The sequence below is a fragment of the Rhinoraja longicauda genome, chromosome 25 (genome assembly GCF_053455715.1).
Source record: "Rhinoraja longicauda isolate Sanriku21f chromosome 25, sRhiLon1.1, whole genome shotgun sequence".
Classification (NCBI taxonomy): Eukaryota; Metazoa; Chordata; class Chondrichthyes; order Rajiformes; family Arhynchobatidae; genus Rhinoraja; species Rhinoraja longicauda.
This window is the reverse complement of record NC_135977.1, coordinates 21,711,003-21,732,718: the sequence shown is the minus strand read 5'-3', so window position 1 is coordinate 21,732,718 and position 21,716 is coordinate 21,711,003. Positions and strand designations below refer to the sequence as shown.

Here is a 21,716-nt window from a genome sequence, read left to right as displayed (position 1 = left end):
CAGGACTGATCACCCTGCGGTGGGCCTGCCTCGAGTGAGGGTATCTTGTGATAAAAGGCCAAAACACCCAGTGACGTTGAGGTACACAACTGAAGATGTGTCTGAATGGAAGCAACATCACCTAGTGGTCACCCCCAAGAACAACACCAGTCAATTGTAGTGCAAACCTTAGGGATTGTAACATTTGGTCCTACTAATCAATCTGGAGTCTTCTCCCGTGATTAAATACAGTGATTGACTCCGGTGCTGGAGCTGTGAGGCAGCAGCACTACATGTGCCACCAAGGAAGCTGCTGTTAATCTTTATTATAAATATAAATTTATTTTTTGGAATCTGCACGGTCATTATTTATTCTATAATTGCCCTTGAATTGATGCCGTTGGATGATCAGTTCAAGCCTCTAACTTAAAAATGCTGCATTCCATAGAATGGAGAATATCACAATGCAATCCTCTCTGTGTCACTGTAAAGCAGCCATTGTTAAAAAATAATTTGTGTGAGTAGTAATGTTGGGATAAATGCAATTATTTGTAGCTAAATCCATGCTGAAGGAGATGCATCCATACCGCATTTCCACCTTGATTTGACTGAGGCTTTAGGAGGCAAAGCTTACTTTTAAATCACAGTTAAAATTATCCTTTATTTTAAGATTTCAAATACCAATATACAATTTCACAAATACCCATTGATGTAATGAATTGAATGTTGGGTGGAATTCATTGAGAAAAGATTGGACAGAGGTGCCATTCATGATTTGACTATAAATAATGTAGCCTACTAAAGAAGGTCTTGGATTAATATTTATGCTCCGAGCAAAAACTACTTGGCTGACCTCCGTCTGAATTATATTTATCTGAAAGTAGAACTGTGTGATAAGAATCTGTGGAAGATTTGGGCAAGTTTTAAAGTAACCAATCTTATATCAAAGTGTTGTAGTGGATGCATGAAATGATTTATTAGTAATCAATTAATAAAGTCTTTATTAATCATTCTAGAATTTTGGAACAAGCGTGCCACATGTTTTTATATTACTCTTGAGAATCATATAATTAGAAAATATTGCAAAAGTTTATTTTTCATTGCAATATTTTTTCCCCAATCTTTCTAAAGAGTGCCATTCATTACTGAGATAAAATCTCCACAGCCACAGGCTCTCTTGTCCTAGTGATTATTGTTAAGTTCATTTATCCATCTTTTAATGTTCATCATACCATTCAAAGTAAATGTTATTAATTGGGCGAGGAAAAAAAAGAACAAAGATCACAGAAATTTAAACACAAGGTGATTACAGTGAATGAAGAATGTGAAAATGACTATCAGTTAACACATCAAACAGTGATAAATTTATTTTCCTATCTGCAAGAAAAGGAATAGCCAGCCAATGTTATTGATTTCTAATTTTAAAGAAACATGCACCTATTTATCATGCATCACTACCTTTGTTACACAGTTGAGAAGGAAAAAAATCACGTTTTGAAAATTCAAATTTGTTTCTATCAAAATATTTTGCATCAATGTGGAGGTCATGTAGAATGCATAAAATAATGATTCTAGCACAAGAATTGATTTTTGCATGTTCATTTAAATCACAGGCAATGTATAAATGTAAAAGTTTGTGTTGCAAGTGTATATGTCTTTAAATTGTTACACTAAACTTTTCAGAATATCTAACTAAATTTAATAATATGATTCTGCAAAATGCTTCCGTTTCAGTTAAGATGAGCCCTTTGAAATATATATTCTTCTTATCTGTCATATTGACTGGGCCCATGTGTAATCAGAAAAGATAGTTGGACAGCTTGCTTTCAGACAGTGACAGGAGATTAAACTCCATATTTGTAATAATGTGTCAGCCTGTGTATGATGACCATATATGGTAATCTGTATGAGGTTCGTGACACTGTGTGTTTTTTGCTATTTGGCAACTTTTTGTAAAGTAGTGGCGACTATCGTTTTCGGCCACGAGTAAAAAAACCTTTTTTTAATTTGTCATGAACATAATAAAAAGCAGAAGCAGGAGGAAGCCATTTGGCCCCTCATGCCTGCTCAATCATTCAGTACGATCTTTTCCTTCAGCATCAATTTCCTGCATTCACCCTGTATCCCTCAATTTCCTTCATAACTAAAAATCTCTGTGTTGAATATTCTAAGTGATTGAGCCTCCACAGCCCTATTTAGTAGCGAATCCCAAAGATTCAATACCCTCTGGGTGAAAAAAAGGTTTCTCTTAATTTGTGGCCCCAGGTTCTGGACACCTCAGTCAGGGAAAGCATTATCTCTGTCCCTACCTCACCAAGCCCATATGAATTTTGTATGTTTCACTGAGATGACCTCTCATTCTTCTAAACTCCAAAGAATATTAACATACAAATCTCCAGGAATTGATTTGGCAAGTCTTCACTACATTTCTTTTATCATAAATATATATTTCTTTAGATAAATAGACCCGTAAACAATTCTCCAGATATGTTGTAATGAGGATCTAGACATCTTAACTAGACCTAAACATCACTACTCATCGTTAATTGATTTGGATTTCCAGGTGATGATATGGGTGCAAGAGGATCTAAATAAATCTTTCTTCCCTTTATCATCTTAACTTTATATTCCTTCCTTACGAAGGTCAATCAATGGGTATGTATTCACTTGTACTTGGTCCATATTCACAACTGCGTGCACTATTGCTGTTCATTTAGGTAGATTCCATATGAAATATATTTCCAGAACATAAAATTCACAAGAGAACAGAAAAAAAGTTGTGTGTAAAATGCACATTATTGGTAAAATTCCACATTGTAAATGTTCATTTTGAAAGACAATTTTGATGGTTTGTAGCGCCAGATTCAGGAATCAGGAACAGTTTCTTCCCCTCTTATCAGGCTTATAAATAGTTCTTCCATAAGCTGGAGTACTTTCCGATTCTCAAACCTACCTCATTGTGAACATTGCACTTTGTCTTTGTAACTGTTACACTACCATGCTGATAACCTAAAATCTGCCATCTGTATCTTTCCCTTCGCTCTACCTATTGTATTTGAGTTTCACTTGATTGTATTTATGTGCAATCATCTGATTTGATTGGATAGCATGCATAACAAAGCTTTTCACATTACCTCAGTACACGTGACAACAATAAACCTAAACTTAAACCTTTTAGAAACTGGGAGTAATAGGAAAAACACAGTAATAAGTAACGCAGAGATCTTGTTTTCTTTTGTGCTCTCATTTCTCCAGATAAAGAGACTTAATAATCTTATTGCTGAAAAGAAGTCTGCTTTGGCCCCAGTCATCAAAGAACTACGGCCATTGCGTCAGAAGTGCCAGGTAACCAGCGGACTTTAAAAAATAAACAGTGACTACTGTTGAAATATGTAGCTTCTTATCCTTCTGTTGGCCTGTTGCCTGCAAAAATCAAAATGTTAAGTTGTTGCAGCAGCTTCCATTGTGTCAGTTGGCAGACAACATCCAGTCTTTGCATTATTCAGCTACAGGAGAGTTTTTGAATGACTTATTCAGAGAATAGCTGGCATTAATCAGCATGAATATTGAACAGCAGATCCACTCATATCAATGTAGTATTACAATTTCAGTGTGCGTACAAGGGTGTGAAGCCACCTGTTTGTTTACATGAGCTTGGATGTGTAAATTTATTTCAGAATATAAGGTCCTGACTTGTGATTGACAAGGACACACATTGTTTGAGTGTTGCATGCTGCTAGTTCACAGTTTCATTTACATGACAGTGTGCCCTTTCACATTAGGAACTAACTCAAGAGTATGATGAAAAGAAAGCACTCTATGACAGCTGTGCCGCAGGCTTGGAAAGCAATCGATCCAAGCTCGAACAGGTAAATAAAGGTCATGCTTTATTCCACATATACAGTAGCTCATGCACTTTTTAAACTGTTTTGGCCAGGTAGATAATTTTGGAGGATTTGTTTAAAGCAAACATCTCAAAATACCAAAGGTTTTCTTAAAACACAATCTATATTCTTATTAATATTATAAAATGCAGAAGTGCCCAGATGTGATTTTTTTTTCTGGAATAAAAGGACATTAGCTCCAGAACTCCTGCTGGCATTTTCAATGGTTCTTTATTGTCACGTATGCAGGCAGAGAAGTGTGAAAACTCACGCCTCCAGATTCAGGGCTAGTTTCTTCCCAGCTGTTATCAGGCAACTGAACCATCCAACCAACAACTAGAGAGCAGTCCTGAGCTGTTATCTACCTTAGAGACCTTCGGACTATCCTTGATTGGACTTTACTGGACTTTATCTTGCACTAAACATTATTCACGTTATTCCCTTTATCATGTATCAGTACATTGTGGATGGCTCGATTGTAATCATGTATTGTCTTTCTGCTGAAGATAGACACAAAAACCTGGAGTAACTCAGCATCTCTGGAGAAAAGGAATAGCTTTCTGCTGACTGGTTAGCACACGACAAAAGCTTTTCATTCTGTACCTCGGTACACGTGACAAGACTATAAACTAAATTCAAACTCAAACTCAATTTACCCTGCCTAGATATTTGGATGGTGTATCTGTATCCCAAGAAATTTGTAAACCCAAGACCGAATCTTGACAGATTAATGATAGTCACCACCTTAATCCTGGCCCTACATCGACACAGCGGTAGAGTTGCTGCCTTTCAGCACCAGAGACCCGGGTTCGATCCTAACTATGGGTGTATGAAGTTTGCATGTTCTCCCCGTGACCTGTGTGGGCTTTCTTCGGGATCTCCGTTTCTTCCCACACTCCAAAGATGTGCAGGTTTGTAGGTTAATTGGCTTGGTATAATTATAAATTGTGTGCAGGATAGTGTTCGTGTGATAGATCACTGGTCGGCGCAGACTTGGTGGGCCGAAGAGTCTGTTTCCGCGCTGTATCTCTAAACTAAACTATCTCTCCTGCTTCCATCCAGTGACCCCAGCAAGCCTGTACACTTTCACTTCCTGGTGAGACAGAGGTTCACGTGCTTCTCTTCCAACCTTGTGTATTGCATTACCTGTTGGAGCTCCTTGTCATTACCCATTTTAAATCTCCTTCCCATTGGGTCTATCACTTGATGAGAGACTTTGAACAGAAGACATAATCCCCAGATTTACTTTCTAGTAAAGACTACACTTACAAAGCTGATCTACAGTTTAAAGTAGCGAAATACTTTTAGAGGCAGAAAGGTAATTGTATTTTTACTTTAATTGTGAATTGCATCCAAAAATATTGATGAATTATGTAATATGGATTGTTTATAGTGCATACAATGGAGTTTGTGATTAAAATTGTTGCAAATAAAAGTGATTCTTAAATGGGAAACCTTTTCAGGAGGTCCAAGGACTCCGAGAAGAATGTGGACAGGAGGAAACTAAATATCACTATACCAACTGCTTGAGAAGGGTACAAAAAATTATTGTAATTTAATATTAATTTTTAGTAACCTTGCAGTATTGCAGTAATACATGTTAATTTCTGCTTAACAGATTACTGAAAGACAGATACAGCGTGCTGCTGACGAAATGAAACTGTACGTATCTGCAGATCCACAAGAAAGAAGAAAAGCTATAAGGTAAATCTGCAGGTTTAAGTATTTAAGTTTAATGTACATATTTTCATTTTAAGCCACGAAATACAGCCAAAACGGTACACGATAGCGCAACAATTTTAGGCCCACCTTACACGCCTGCGGTATGCATTGATCAATTTTCGTTACATTTTAAAAGTAATTAACTTAATAAACTTTAATAAATGCGCTTCCCCCCCCCCCCCCCCCCCCGCTCAGCAGCACCGGGAGGACTGGCGCCCATCCCGGCGTGCCCCGCGCCTGACCTTCCTCCCATGGTGCAGTGCAGTGCAGCGGCAGAGAGTCAAAGAAGGAGGCCACCAGCAGGACGAACATACAGCAGTGCCTTGTGGCCGCTCTCCTGCTGCTGGCCGCCGCGATGACCGCCCGGGGCCGGGGTGAATGGCTCCCTCTCCCCTTTCCTCTCCCCCCTCGCCCGCCCCCGGCCTCGAGGGAGACTCCCCGGCCGGCAACGGGTCTATGGGTCGTCAGTTGGGGGAGGGTTGCTGGGCCCGCAGGAGAGGTTTGGACACAACGGGTCCACGGGTCATCTAGTATCTACTAAATTTCCCATCCAAGCCACCATTGATGATGGAGTATATTCCACCTCTGTTCTGTTTCAATGCTTTTTCACTTTGTCATGTTTGAGGTTCTCACCTTAAATTTTATTGGCAGCTCTCCTTTCTTGGCACTTTCCTCATTGAAAACCTTTGCTGCTTTTCCACCTATAGGCTCTGCAACAGCTTCCCATTCAGAAGCTTGTAGAGAACTATTAATTAATTAATAGATAAAAAATTAAACTGCATATGCTGGAAATCTCAATTAAAAACAGAAAACGCTGTAAACACTAAGCAGGTCAGATAACATTTTTGTGACAGAGAGTAGTGTTACATCTCTTTTTTTAATGAAGACTATTCATTGGAGCTGTGAAACACACTTAAAAAAAACACTAGCCACTAATGCCATTTTAATGTGAATATTTGTTTAGATCCGTGCATTCAGGCCAAAGAAGAAATAGTTTTTATGATGTAAAAGGAGTCAAGATGCCAGTAGCCCTGAGAATGAGATCATAGTGTGGACTCGTGTCGACAGAAATTTGATTTGGTATTATGTTACCTTTCTGCCCTTGAAAACTACTATTTCCAATCTCATGTGCCCAGTTTAGACATTTGTGTGGTGTATCTTATGACCCGAGATCCAGGAGTGCTTTCTTCTGTTTAATGATCACCAGTAAGTGTGTCTGGGATGTGAAATGTTAGCTGTGTTTCTCCTTCCATAAATGCCACCTGACAGAGAACATAGAACAGTACAGCACAAGAACAGGCCCACAATGTCTGTGCCGAACATGATGCCACGACCACCTCTTATCTATCTGCACATAATCTATATCCTTCCATTTCCTTCATATCCATGTGTCTATCCAAAAGTCTCTTAAATGGTACAACTGTATCTGCCTCAACCACCACCCCGGGAGCGTGTTCCAGGCACTTGCCATCCTCTGTGCAAAATAAAAGTTGCCTCGCACACCACCTTTAAACTTTCACTCTGCATCTACTCTTTAAGGTCCTGTGAGAATTTTGTAAGTTACAAACTATCTCCACCTCTCATAAAGTGCAATATACTATATCCTTTCCTTATTGCTTGATTTATCTCTGTTAGTTTTCAATGATGCATAGAAACCCAGGTCAATTTGAACATCAACATTCCCAATGCATTTGAACATCAACATTCTCAATTCTTACCATTAATAAACCACACTGGTTTTCTGTTTTAGTCCACCAAACAAAGTGGATAACTTAAAATATTCTCACATTGTATTGCAACTGCCATGTTCTTACCTATTCGTTCAGCTGGTCTACATTCCCTTGAAGCTTTATTACATCCTCCTCCCTAATCTCAAAGCTGACTGATTTTGTATCATCAGAAAACTTGGGAATATGACATTTACCCTGCACTCCCATCCTCCAGCCAAATTGTTGATTTGGATCATGAATAGCTAAGACCCAAGTACTGTAATGACAACCTTGACTACCCAAGAAGAATCATTCATCCTACTTTTCGCTTTCTGTCCGATAAGCAATTCTCAATCCGTCAGTATATTATCCCTAACTCCATGTCCTGTAACCTTGTTATTAATCTCTTCTGTGGAACCTTATCAAACGGCTTCTGAAATTCTAAATTGACAGCAGATAATCCTTTATCTATTCTAGCAATCACATCGTCAAAGAGCTTCAGTGCATTAGTTAAACTGATTTTACTTTTATAAATCCAGCCTGCTTCAAAGTTTACATCCTTCATTATAACTTGCAGTATTTTGTTTACTACAGATGGTAGGCCATGAGGCCAGTCTTTCCTGTTTCCTCTCCATCCATAAATAGTGCGATCTCACCTGCTACCCTCTGAGTCACTAGAATAATCCTAGAATGTAGGGTTTTGCATGATAACTAGCGCATTCACTACTTCTATAGCTGCCTCTTTCTGGAATTCGCCAGCTTTTAGTTAAAATATTTTCTGGTACTTTTAGATTCATACAGCACGGAAAGAGGCTCTTTGGAAGTGTTTTACATTATATATGTAAATAATTGGAGGGGCTAAGATGCATTTTGATGTTCTAGAACAATCAACCAGCATTTAAATTATTGTAAAAACTTAAGTTTAAAAAATAGCCATGTGATGCAACCAATAAAAACAGATAGGAACATTCAGTTCCTCAGTATATTACTGATACCACACTGTCGTGTTGCAACAAACTGCTGTGCCAGACAAGTAATTAATATTGAAGAAAAATAAGGTGTATTTACTTTAGGAATTGCTTTATATCTTTCAGGGAGCAATATAATCGTAATATCCTTGAGCAAGAAATTTTAGGGAAGGTGAGTACCTATGCAATAGGTCACGTTGAAAATGTTGTCTGCAGAGAATCTGTGTTAACTAACTCATTGTTCCTGGCAAACAACAACAGATTCTGCCCGCTGTCCAGAAGACCTGGCACAGTGAAACCAGAAGGAAAATTTAGCAGAAGTTGTCATTGGTAACTAATCTCTTGAGAAATGGCAAGATCAGCAATTGTGAATTTAAGGGGCAGCATGAACAGCATATCCAATGAGGGCAGGCTTGTTATTGACAATAGTGCAGTTCAAGCTGCTTTGGTAAATATTGTACAGAAGTGATAAATAGTTAGAGCTATAAGCATGAGTTATATAATGAAATAAAGGAATATTAAAAGTCAGCAGGATTTAAATATCCTAAAAAAAACCCAGTGCTGGAGTACCTTATTGGGTCAGTCAACATCTCTGGGGGACATGGTTTGCTGATATTTCAGGTCGGGACATTTCTTGAGACTGATGATAGTGGAGGAGAGAAAGCTGGAAAAAAGTGGGTCAAAGCCTGGCAAGTGATTGGTGGATATAGATGAGGGGGGAGGGAGATTGGCAGTTGGGTGTACAAAAGCTCGAGATGAAAAGGAAACAAAAGGATGTCAGATCAGGAGAGGAGTGAATTGTTAAACCAGAGGGGAGGATATAGGTGAAAGAGGACAGGAGGAAGGGGAAAGGGAGAAGGGATAGTGGGAGAATTGGCTATAGATCAGGGTGGAGCATAGGGAAGAGAAGAGGGGAAAAAAGGGTGGGGGGGGGGTTGTTACCTTGAATTGGAGAAATCAAAGTTGTCACCATTAGGTTTATTCTAAGGTGTAGGAAGGAGTTGGGTTAAGGTATGTTTGCTTCGGGCAGCCAATCATTATTACCACATGGCTTTCCTCACACAGATTCCATACACTCTGGACTTTAGACTAAATTTATAACTGATCATTATATTTGAAGTTCTTTTTAATTTAAATCGGAAAATAATCTCCACCAAATTTCGATGGAAATCTTTAGACTTTTTCTTCATGATTCTATCAATGTCTTAGTGCAGTGCATCTAGTGTTGTCGGAGGAAGTTCCAAATTCAAAGCCCTTTAATGTCTCACACACTCTGCTCCATGGGGTGACAGACACAAGGAACTGCAGATGCTGAAATCTCCCACAGATCACAAAGCACTAGAATAACTCAGCAGGTCAGGCAGTGTCTCTAGAGATGACGTTTTGGGTCAGGATCCTTCTTCAGAGTCAATATAGTATTGGTTCAAAATAGAATAGACCAGATAATGTGCTATGCTCGGGGTTTTGGTGCTGGACTAAATGACCGTTCAGAATATTAGATGATATTTTAACACTCTTTTAATCATTAGTTATTACACAGTATGGTAATAAATTTTCCAATTAACCCGGTAAGTTTAGAGAGAGCATGGGAGTTGGGGCCTTGGTTTATTTCAAGAGAATTTGTGAGCTTAATGGGAGTGCAGGAACTTAAGTTTAAAGGGAGTACAGAGGTCTGGTGAGTGGAGGAGCGCCCGTGAGTTTTATGGGGGTATGATAACCATTACGTGCGGTGTGCCACATGATAAACCACCTGGATTTCTGAATAGCTGAAGAGCAGATTGCCGGCATTTTACTACACATGAAATTGCCTGAAGCAATATTGATGAGTTTAAGATAGCTGCCGAAAGAATAAAAAGGGCCAAACATGTTTTCAATTGAGACATAAGGTTGAAAAATGGGCAACAGTTCCTTTAAAATCTACAACCATAGTATCACGAAGCAGATACCATATTTGTGTTATGAACTATGTAACACGGTGGACTTTTTAAAGCTATTTAAAGTTACACTTGAAGGTTTAAAATACAGTGCCCATCATAATGTTTGCGACAAAAACCGAATCATTTATTTATTTGCCTCTGTACTCCACAATTTAAGATTTGTAATAGAAAAAAATCACATGTGGTTAAAGTGCACATTGTCAGATTTTAATAAAGGCCATTTTTATACATTAAGGTTTCACCATGTAGAAATTAATAATAATAATAATAATAATAATAATAATAATGCATTACATTTATATAGCGCTTTTCAAACACTCTAGAACATAGAGAAGTGAATAAATAGATAAATAAGTAAACGAACAGAAAAAGGAGACAGAAGGTGGGGTGACCTTCAGTGGTTGAAGGCAGTGCTGAACAGGTGAGACTTCAGTGATGTTTTGAATGTGGTGAGTGAGGAGGAGTCTCTGACGGTTTGGGGTAGTGAGTTCCATAGGGTGGGAGCAGCGATGGAGAAAGCCCTATCCCCCCAGGATCTGAGTTTGGTCCGGATGGGGGGGACAGGAGATTGGCAGCAGCAGAGCGGAGGGTGCAGGTGGGAGTGTGCCTGTGGAGGAGGTCAGTCAGGTAGGATGGGGCCAGGTTATGGAGGGCTTTGTAGGTCATGAGGAGGATTTTGTACTGGATTCTCTGGGGGATAGGGAGCCAGTGGAGTTTGTAAAGGACGGGGGTGATATGGTCACGGATCGGGGAGTGGGTGAGTAGACGGGCAGCGGAGTTTTGAATGTATTGAAGTTTACTGATGATTTTTGAGGGTGAGCCATAGAGGAGGCTGTTGCAGTAGTCCAGACGGGAGGTGATGAAGGCGTGGATGAGGGTTTCTGCAGCTGTGGAGGAGAGGGATGGACGGAGACGGGCAATGTTTTTGAGGTGGAAGAAGGCTGTCTTTGTGATGTGTTTGATGTGTTTGTCGAAGGAGAGGGTTTGATCAAAGATGATTCCAAGATTCCGGATGTGAGGGAAGGTGGATACTGGGAGACCATCAATATTGAGGATGAAGTTTTGGGTGGATTTGGTGAGCGTTTTTGGACCAATGATGATGATTTGTACCAGGATAGGGCTGTGCCGGTGATGTTAAAGGAGGTTTCAAGTCGGGTGAGGAGAATGGAGTGATTTATGGTGTCAAAGGCGGCGCTGAGGTCAAGTAGGATGAGGATGAGGATGTTGAGGTTGCCAGCGTCGGAGGAGAGGAAAAGGTCGTTTGTGATTTTGAGGAGCGCAGTTTCAGTACAGTGGTTGGAGCGGAATCCGGATTGGAAAGTTTCATACAGGTTATTGGTAGAGAGGTGGTATTTGAGTTGGGAAGCTACAGCACGTTCCAAAACTTTGGACAGAAAGGGTAGGTTGGAGATTGGTCTGAAGTTGTTTGGGGTGTCAGGGTTGAGACCAGGTTTTTTCAGAATGGGGGTGACAGCAGCGATTTTGAGGGATGGCGGGGCGATGCCAGTGGACAGGGAGGAGTTTATTGTTGCAGTGATAAGTGGAGAGAAATTATAGCAGTGTTTATATATAGTCCCCCCATTTCAGGGCATCATAATGTTTGGGACACAGCAATGCATGTATATTAAAGTAGTCATGTTTAGTATTTTGTTGCATATCCTTTGCATGCAATGACTGCTTGAAGTCTGGACATCACCAGTTGCTGGGTGTCTTCTCTGGTGATGCTCTGCCAGGCCTGTATTGCAGCCATCTTTAGCTTATGCTTGTTATGGGGGCTAGTCTCCTTCAGTTTTCTCTTCAGCATATAAAAGTCATGCTCAATTGGGTTCAGATCGGGTGATTGACTTGGCCGCTCAAGAATTGACCATTTTTTAACTTTGTTGCTTTAACAGTATGTTTGGGATCATTATATTGCTGTAGAATGAACCGCCGGTCAATGAGTTTTGAGGCATTTGTTTGAACTTGAGCAGGTAGGATGTGTCTATACACCTCAGAATTTATTATGCTACTACAATCAGCAGTTGTATCATCAATGAAGATAAGTGAGCCAGTACCTTCAGCAGCCATACATGTCCAGGCCATAACACCCCCACCACCATGTTTCACAGATGAGCTGGTGTGCTTTCGATCTTGGGCAGTTCCTTCTCTTCATACTTTGCTCTTCCCATCACTCTGATATGTTAATCTTCATCTCATCTGTCCACAAGACCTTTTTCCAGAACTGTTGTTGCTCTTTTAAGTACTTCTTGGCAAACTGTAACCTGGCCATCTTATTTTTGCGGCTAACGAGTGCATCTCGCAGTGTAGCCTCTGCATTTCTGTTCAGGATGTCTTCTGCGGACAGTGGCCATTGACAAATCCACATCTGACTCCTGAAGAGTGTTTCTGATCTGTCGGATAGGTGTTTGGGGTTTTTTCATTGTTATAGAGAGAATTCTTCTGTCATCAGCTGTGGAGGTCTTCGTTGGCCTGCCAGTCCCTTTGCGATTTAGTAAGCTCACCAGTGCTCTCTTTCTTTGTAATGATGTTCTAAACAGTTGATTTTGGTAAGCCTAAGGTTTGGCTGATGTTTCTAACAGTTTTATTCTTGTTTCTCAGTCTCACAATGGCTTCTTTGACTTTCATTGGCACAACTTTGGTCCTCAAGTTGATAAACAGCAATAAAAGTTTCCAAAGGTGATGGAAAGACTGGAGGAAAGACTAGGTGCTGAGAGCTCTCTTATATCTGCATTAAGGAGGCAATTAAACACACCTGAGCAATTATAAAGTCCTGTGAAGCCATGTGTGCCAAACATTATGGTGCCGTGAAATGGGGGGGGGACTACGTATAAACACAGCTGTAATTTCTACATGGTGAAACCAAATTGTATAAAAATGGCCTTTAATAAAATCGGACAATGTGCACTTTAACCACATGTTATTTTTTTCTATTACAAATCTCAAATTGTGGAGTACATCACAGCACATCACTGGCAACTGTCTCCCGGCCATTCAGGACATTTTCTACCGGCGGTGCCTGCGGAAGGCGCGCGGCATCATCAAGGACCACAGCCACCCAGCACGCAGGCTGTTCTCCTTGTTACTGTCAGGCAGACGATACAGGAGTATGGCTGCGCGTACCACCAGACTTAAGAACAGTTTCTACCATCAGGCCATCAGGCTTCTGAACTCTTAAACACATTTCAAATCATATATGTTGATTGTTTTTAATATTGTCTTTATACCTATTTTTAATATTGTCTTTTTACCTTACTAATGTCATTTTTTATCTTATTTATCCTTGGAATATTACTGCTGAGGTGACCCGTTGTCTTGTCAAATACATTTCATTGTACCGTTGACCCTGTGCCAACCTACATATGACAAATATTTTTTTTAATTATTATTATTACAGAAGCAAATAAATAAATGATGGGTCTGTGTCCCAAACATTATGGAGGGCACTGTAATAGGTCTCTTTAAAGCCTACGAATGGACTGGGGTAATTGTCCTTTTTATGCCCCCTCAGGGCAGGAACTGCAGAATGTGTGTTCAGGCAGATGATACATATGGGTTCCTGGGAAATGTTGCTTATTTTGTATTTTGCTGCCTCGACAAAGCTTATTGTTCTAGATGAACCACAGTAAAACAAATCTAGTATTTTTATAATCTGTATTTCAGAGAAGCTGAAAATATATTAAGCATAACGAGCTCACCTGCAAGAAAATACTGTGCCATCCTTAACCATGATATTGTTGGTGTCATTACACCACAACTATGATGGAACTATGAACCAATTATTTAACAAAATTTATGTGCAAATAGAATGTGGTGCCATTAAGTTCCAATGCAGAAAAACTGATGATTAATCTATCTATGAGTTCTTATCATTGGAAATCAGGCCAGTAGATGGAGTTCACTGATCTGCATATATACTTCAGTAATCACTTGCTAAGCTCTACCTTCTCGCTCGAAAGAATTTTCATTGAACAATACAATGGTGACCATCTGTTCATATCAAGTCAAGTCAATTTTATTTGTATAGCACATTTAAAAACAACTCACGTTGACCAAAGTGCTGTACATCAGTTCAGGTACTAAGAAACGAACATACAATGGCACACAAACATAACAGCACATACATAAACAGTTCACAGCGCCCCCTCAGAGGGCCTCAAACGCTAGGGAGTAGAAATAGGTTTTGAGCCTGGACTTAAAGGAGTCAATGGAGGGGGCAGTTCTGATGGGGAGAGGGATGCTGTTCCACAGTCTAGGAGCTGCAACCGCAAAAGCGCGGTCACTCCTGAGCTTAAGCCTAGACCGCGGGATAGTGAGTAGCCCCAAGTCGGCCGACCTGAGGGACCTGGAGATAGAGTGGTGGGTTAGAAGATTTTTGATATGTGGGGGGCAAGCCCGTTTAGGGCTTTGTATGTGAATAGGAGGTGCTTGAAGTTGATTCTGTACCGTACTGGGAGCCAGTGGAGAGAGGCCAGAATCGGGGTGATGTGGTCCCTTTTACGGGTACCTGTCAGGAGTCTTGCTGCGAGGTTTTGGACCAATTGTAGGCGGGACAGGGATGATTGGCTGATCCCAGTGTATAGGGAGTTGTAGTAGTCTAGGCGGGAGGAAATGAATGCGTGAATGGTTTTTTCAATGTCGTCAAATTGGAGGATTTTAGCTATGGTACGAAGCTGGACGAAGCTGGCTTTTACCACAGCGTTGTCTTGCTTGTCAAACTATAATGCAGAGTCAAATATCACGCCCAGGTTTTTGACATGCGGTTTGACCGGAGAGGATAGGCTTCCAATGCTGCCTGTTATCGTTTTGATGGAGTCGGGGGGGGGGATATTGTATATCAATAGTAAATATTGTATATCAATAGTAAATAACACCAATGCAGTATATTAGTTGTGAAATGAATTGGGTTTATACTCGTATAGATTTAAAGGGAGATGCAAATTCGGAGGTTAAAATGGAATTGGGTCAAACTAGTATTTTGTCTAGTTTTTCTAAATTTGATGTAATATTTATAATCTGCTCAAACTGGGCCATGGCCTATATTTTTCTTCATGAAGTAACAGGAAGAAAACGGTGAACATTGCTAGCCGTTTTATCGGCAGGTGATTCAACAGTTAGCAACAATGAGATACTGGCATCAAATATTTCGTAAAAGTAAAAGATATTTCCTTTCTGGGAGATGGAACATTAAATATTCATCTTGATTAATATAAAATAACGAAATTATTGCATTTGTTTTATAAATGCAGAATGAATTAGGACTGGGAATTGCACAACTTTTGCTTTTTAGAAACCCCTTATCACGATGAAATGGGGTCAATAGACAATAGACAATAGGTGCAGGAGTAGGCCATTCAGCCCTTCGAGCCAGCACCGCCATTCAATGCGATCATGGCTGATCACTCTCAATCAGTACCCCGTTCCTGCCTTCTCCCCATACCCCCTCACTCCGCTATCCTTAAGAGCTCTATCCAGCTCTCTCTTGAAAGCATCCAACGAACTGGCCTCCACTGCCTTCTGAGGCAGAGAATTCCACACCTTCACCACTCTCTGACTGAAAAAGTTCTTCCTCATCTCCGTTCTAAATGGCCTACCCCTTATTCTTAAACTGTGGCCCCTTGTTCTGGACTCCTCCAACATTGGGAACATGTTTCCTGCCTCTAATGTGTCCAATCCCCTAATTATCTTATATGTTTCAATAAGATCCCCCCTCATCCTTCTAAATTCCAGTGTATACAAGCCTAATTGCTCCAGCCTTTCAACATACGACAGTCCCGCCATTCCGGTAATCAACCTAGTGAACCTACGCTGCACGCTCTCAATAGCAACGTAGGTGTGGCTTAAGCCTACATGGATTAAAGCTCCATTATCAATGCATTAAAAAAACGCTGGAGTCATTCATTATTGGGGATGGGAAATAGGATTCAGTTGTACACTGAAGGCAAAATGGAACTGAATATCCCGGCCATTATTTAAAATAAAAAGTGACAGTATAATATTTCATTAAGGGAATCACAATTCGGTGATTATATCTATTTTGTTAATTCTAGTTTTTTTGAGAATTTCACTCGGGCTCTAAACTAAAAGTTTTAGAATTTAAAAAATGTGATACATTTTTTGTATCACAACGTGTTGGAGACACAACGTGCTGGAGTAACTCAGTGGGTGAGGCAGTATCTCTGGGGATGTCTGAAGAAGGGTCTCGACCCAGAATGTCACTCTTTCCTTCTGTCCAGAAATGCTGCCTGTCCCACTGAATTATGTGGCTATCTCTGGGGAACATGGATGAGTGATGTTTTGGGTTGGGTTCGGGTTCCGACCCAAAACATCACCTATCCATGTCCTCCGTGGATGCTGTCTGACCGGCTGAAATACTCCAGCAATTTATGTTCTTTTGTCTAAGTAGACCTCTCTCATGAACTCGCCATCAAAATGTTTGATTTGCATAAATGTGTTGTATTTATCCAGTAGTTAAAACCAAACTCATGAATTTTTAGCATTCATTATAAGCACAAGCTTCCTTTCATGGAAGGTAACTTAATTACCTTCAGGAGAGGAATGTGTGACGTTTCGGGTCGAGACCCTTCTTCAGAAGAAGGTCTGAAGAAGGGTCTTGACCCGAAACGTCACACATTCCTTCTCTCCTGAGATGCTGCCTGACCCGCTGAGTTACTCCAGCATTTTGTGTCTACCTTCAATTTAAACCAGCATCTGCAGTTTTTTCTCCTATTACCTTCAACCAACGATTTAGCACTAAATAAACCTATTAAACATATGTAATCTTATTCATTTAAGCATTTATTGTTGCTTATGACTTTAAAAATATTGCATTTAAAATATATATTGCTTTGTATCCCTTGTTATCAGTCTTTCCCTTTATCTTTCTGTTCCTTTACATTCAGTTCATCCACTATAATTTATGACTCCTTCACTTTCATTGGTTTGATTAATTTTACATTCTAACGACCCTATAATTTAAGGAGGTACATTGGTTGAAATGTCCTTGCCACTGCCCAGCTCCTGTTTCCACCTCCATGCCTTTGTCGGCCCGAACTTTAAGCAATTGTCTCTGCATAAAATGTAATAATAAAACCCTGCACGGTTGCCTTCGACGGGGAGAAACAAGTGGGAGACACAGAGTACTGGAGTAACTTAGCAGGTCAGGTAGTATCTCTGAAGAACATGGTCTGAAGAGATGGTCCTGGAGAACATATGACAAATGGACTGAAGAAGGGTTCTGACCCAAAACGTCATCTATTTTCTCTAGAGATGCTGCCTGACCCGCTGAGTTTCTCTGGCACTTTGAGGCTATCTTCGGTATAAACCAGCATCTGCAGTTCCTTCCTCAACTATTCATTTTCTGGTTGTTCCTGCACAAAAGTTCTGAGAGTAAAGATATGGTTGAGATGGCCAGTACAATTCGTCTTTTAGAAGAGACATAAAGCAACAAATTGAGATATATTTATGTGTTGCTCCACTTTTGGAATCTAGAAACAATGGTCGCATACAAGCCGAGTCAGTTTCTTAGAGTATTGGAGCAAGGAGGTCCTAGTGCAGTTGTACTGGGCCCTGGTGAGACCACATGTGGAGTATTGTGTGCGGTGTAAGTTCACCAGGTTAATTCCCGGGATGGTGGGACTGACATATGATGAAAGAATGGGTCCACTGGGCTTGAATTCACTGGAATTTAGAAGGATGAGAGGGGATCGTATAGAAACATATAAAATTCTTCAGGGATTGGACAGGCCAGATGCAGGAAAAATGTTCCTGATGGTGGGGGGGTCCAGAACCAGGCGTCACAGTTTAAGAATAAGGGGTAGGCTATTTAGGACTGAGATGAGGAAACACTTTTTCACCAGATTCGTGAATCTGTGGAATTCTCGGCCACAGAAGGCAGTGGCCAATTCACTGGATGTTTTCAAGAGAGTATAGCTATAGATATAGCTCTTTGGGCTAACGGATTCAATAGACATGGGGAAAAAGCAGGAACGGGGTACTGATTTTAGATGATTAGCCATGATCATATTGAATGGCGGTGTTGGCTCAAAGGGCTGAATGGCCTACTCCTGCACCTATTTTCTATATTTCTTACAGTCATTAATGTATGAAACAACGTACAAAGCCATAATTTGGTGCCAGTTTCTGGTGCTATAAATCCAGTCACAGAAGATCCGTGTTTGACTTCTGTCATTTTGCAAATTAGCTAAGCACCAGATGGATTAAGTCCATCTGTAAAGCTGTTTAAATTATTGTATATTTATTTAGGAATGCTTTCTTCTCCTTGCATGGCTCTGATCTGATAGATGGATTAAAGACATGTTTTATTGATCATTTAAGATAGCAAAATACTGAAGCTAATTATTGGTTCAAGGAGTTACATTACCGCAATGAAAGGTGCGTAACAGGAAAGTGAAAATATATATTAGAGTTAGTGTGGTTACCTCTTGATTCCAAGTATGCATGTTGAATTCATCCGTAACTAATTAGTCAGTTAGGAATTTAGTACATCATTTGCATTTTATTATTATTATTTGTCACACTTTTATGTTCCTCAATAGCCTTTACACTATTCCTACTCTATATTCATATTATTTATTTCTCATAATAAATATCTTACATTTTGTTAACTATAATTTTAATCTGGCCACCATTTTAAGTTTTAGATTAGCAAGAAACATTCTAAAATGGTGGCTTGATTAAAATTATGGTTAACAAAATGCCAGATAATTATTAAGGGTAACAAAACATTCTGTTTGCTCTTTAAATTATTTCTGTGATGCAACAATATATTTTGAGTTCTATGAAACCAATTTTTAAAGATTTTCTGCTGATTTGCCAAAGTATCTGTTAATCTTTCAGCACAATTCTTTCAATGAAATTTCTTCTTTCGTATTATTTTCCTATTTTTATTTAAACCTAATCTATATACTAAAACTCTTATTTGTTATCTTGTTTGTGACTGAACTTCAGCCAAAACGGTACACGATAGCACGACAATTTTAGGCCCACCTTACTCACCATTGTCACTTTAATGATAATGCAAGTAGTTTTATTGAAATCGGTGTTATATTTTTAAAGTTATTCACATTTTAAGGTTTAAAAGGATGGGAGGGGAGGAGGGAGTGAGGGGGGAGGGGAGGGGTGGTCTAGTATGTAATATTTTTTCAGCTATTTGTATCATTTTAATTTTCAAAATTATATAGAGTAATCCTTCATGGATTATAAATCCTCACCTAAATTGTAGATTTGAGTGCATTGCAAAAAGTATTCTACACTTTGAATTTACGCATATTATTTGTATCCTGGTATCATTTGGTGTAATGCTATCACATAGTAGTGGCACAGCAGCAGTGTTGCTGCCTTACAGCGCCAGATACCCTGCCTGGTTCTATCTTGACTATCGGTACTGCCTGTACAGTTTGTACGTTCAACAGCACTGACACCAGAAGCATGTGGCAAGGCATCACTGATTACAAGAGCAACCCTGCCTTCCCCCACAGTGATTTCACACTGGCCAACGAGCTCAACACCTTCTTTGCTCGCTTTGAAACCGGCAACAACACCGTGAGCAGAAAAATTCCGGTTCTCATGCTGAGCGTACATGATGTACAGCGCGCGCTGCAGAGGATCAATCCATGCAAGGCTGCAGGCCCAGACGGAGTCGCAGGACGGGTACTTAAGGACTGAGCTGATCAGCTTGCTGAGGTATTTACAAGGATCTTCAATCTGCCTCTATCTCTGGCAACGGTCCCGAAGTGCCAGAAGTCAGCCACCGTAGTACCGGTGCCGAAAAAAGCAAACATCAGCAATCTAAACAACTATCGTCCAGTTGCCCTCACACCGATAGTAATGAAGTGCTTTGAAAGGTTGGTCCTCTCCTATATCAAAGCCATCACCGCTGCCTCACTGGACCCACATCTGTTCGCTTACAGAGCAAATAGATCCACAGAGGACACCCTCTCTGGCTCTTCATACCGTCCTGACTCACCTGGAGAGACAGGGCACATACGTGAGGATGCTATTTATAGACTATAGCTCTGCCTTCAATACTGTCATCCCCACCAAGCTTACCTCCAAACTCCACGAGCTAGGCCTCAGCTCGTCAATATGCAACTGGATCCTGAATTTCCTGACGGGGCACCCTCGGGCAGTGAAAATGGGCCTCCACCTGTCTTCCACTGCCACTCTGAGTACTGTGGCACCACAGGGTTGTGTATTGAGCCCCATCCTCTACTCCCTGTTCACACATGACTGTGTTCCTGCATTCGCCACCAACACCATCGTCAAATTTGCGGATGGCACAACGGTGATCGGGCTGATCTCCAACGGCGATGAATCAGCCTACAGAGCGGAGGTGCAGAACCTGGTGAGCTGGTGCTCAGAGAACAACTTGTGCTCAGAGAACAACACAACTAAGACCAAGGAGCTAATTATCAACTTTAGAAGGTCACAGAATGCGGAATACGCTCCAGTCTTCATCAACGGGGACAGTGTGGTGAGAGTGTCCAGCTTCAGATTTCTGGGCCCACATATTTCAGACGACCTCACGTGGTCCACTAACACCGCAGCGCTAGTCAAGAAAGCACAGCAACGGCTGTTTTTCCTGAGAACGTTGAAAAAGGCCGGTCTGCCCCAACAGTTACTGATGACCTTCTACCGCTGCACCACAGAGAGCATACTGACATACTATGTGTGGTGTCTCAGCTGCACAGCAGCAGATAGGAGAGCTCTTCAGTGGGTCGTCTGCAGAGCGCAGAGGATCATTGGGATACAGCTATCAGCCCTGGAGGACATCCAGGGCTGCCTCAGGAAAGCCACCAGCATCTACAAGGACTCTGCACACCCATGCCACCGTCTGCTTGAACTACTTCCATCTGGCAGGCGTTACAAGGCCGTCTACGCCTGCCCCCATGGTCATCTGGCACAACTGACCCTGCATGAACCTTTTTTTGCACTTTACCTTGTTTCCTTTTTTTTCCCCCTCCCTTTGTTGTTTTTGTTTTCGCCGTGATTTATTTATTTTATAACAATTGATATGGAAGTGGCATTCTTAATCTCGTTTTACTTGCACAATGACAGTAAAGATATTGTATTGTATTGTATTCTCCCTGTGTACCCATTAGTTTTCTCCGGGTGCTCTGGTTTCTTCCCACATTCCAAAGATGTGCAGGTTTGTAGATTAATTAATTTCTGTAAATTGACCCTAGTGTTCAGGATAGAATTAATGTACGGGCGATTGCTGGGCGGCGCAGACTCAGTGGGCCAAAGGGCTTGTTTACACGCTGTACCTCGAAACTGAACTTTGTACTTGTACATATCATTTTTATCCTAGTTTAATTTGGTGTAACGCTATCATATAGATAGTAAAGGAAATAATCTTAAAGTAAAAGAGCTTGTTCAGGACCAAAGTGTATCTCATCTTGACATTAACTGGGCAATTGAATTGATGATTAGGGAACAGGATTGGACTACTGTTGGACCTATTCCTATTAGTCCTGCAAATTTGTTTCTTTGGAAGCT

General features: G+C 40.6%; 1 protein-coding gene across 2 annotated transcripts in view; it reads left to right on the top strand.

Moving 5' to 3' along the window:
* The window catches only part of ift81 (intraflagellar transport 81 homolog), a 68,951-nt gene that overhangs the window by 38,358 nt on the left and 8,877 nt on the right, over positions 1-21,716 (top strand). For both annotated transcript variants that reach the window (XM_078421630.1, XM_078421629.1), the window contains 5 exons: positions 3,235-3,324; positions 3,762-3,848; positions 5,327-5,398; positions 5,482-5,567; positions 8,389-8,434. In XM_078421630.1, coding sequence (XP_078277756.1) covers positions 3,235-3,324; positions 3,762-3,848; positions 5,327-5,398; positions 5,482-5,567; positions 8,389-8,434 — 381 coding nt within the window. The remainder of the gene's footprint in view (positions 1-3,234; positions 3,325-3,761; positions 3,849-5,326; positions 5,399-5,481; positions 5,568-8,388; positions 8,435-21,716) is intronic.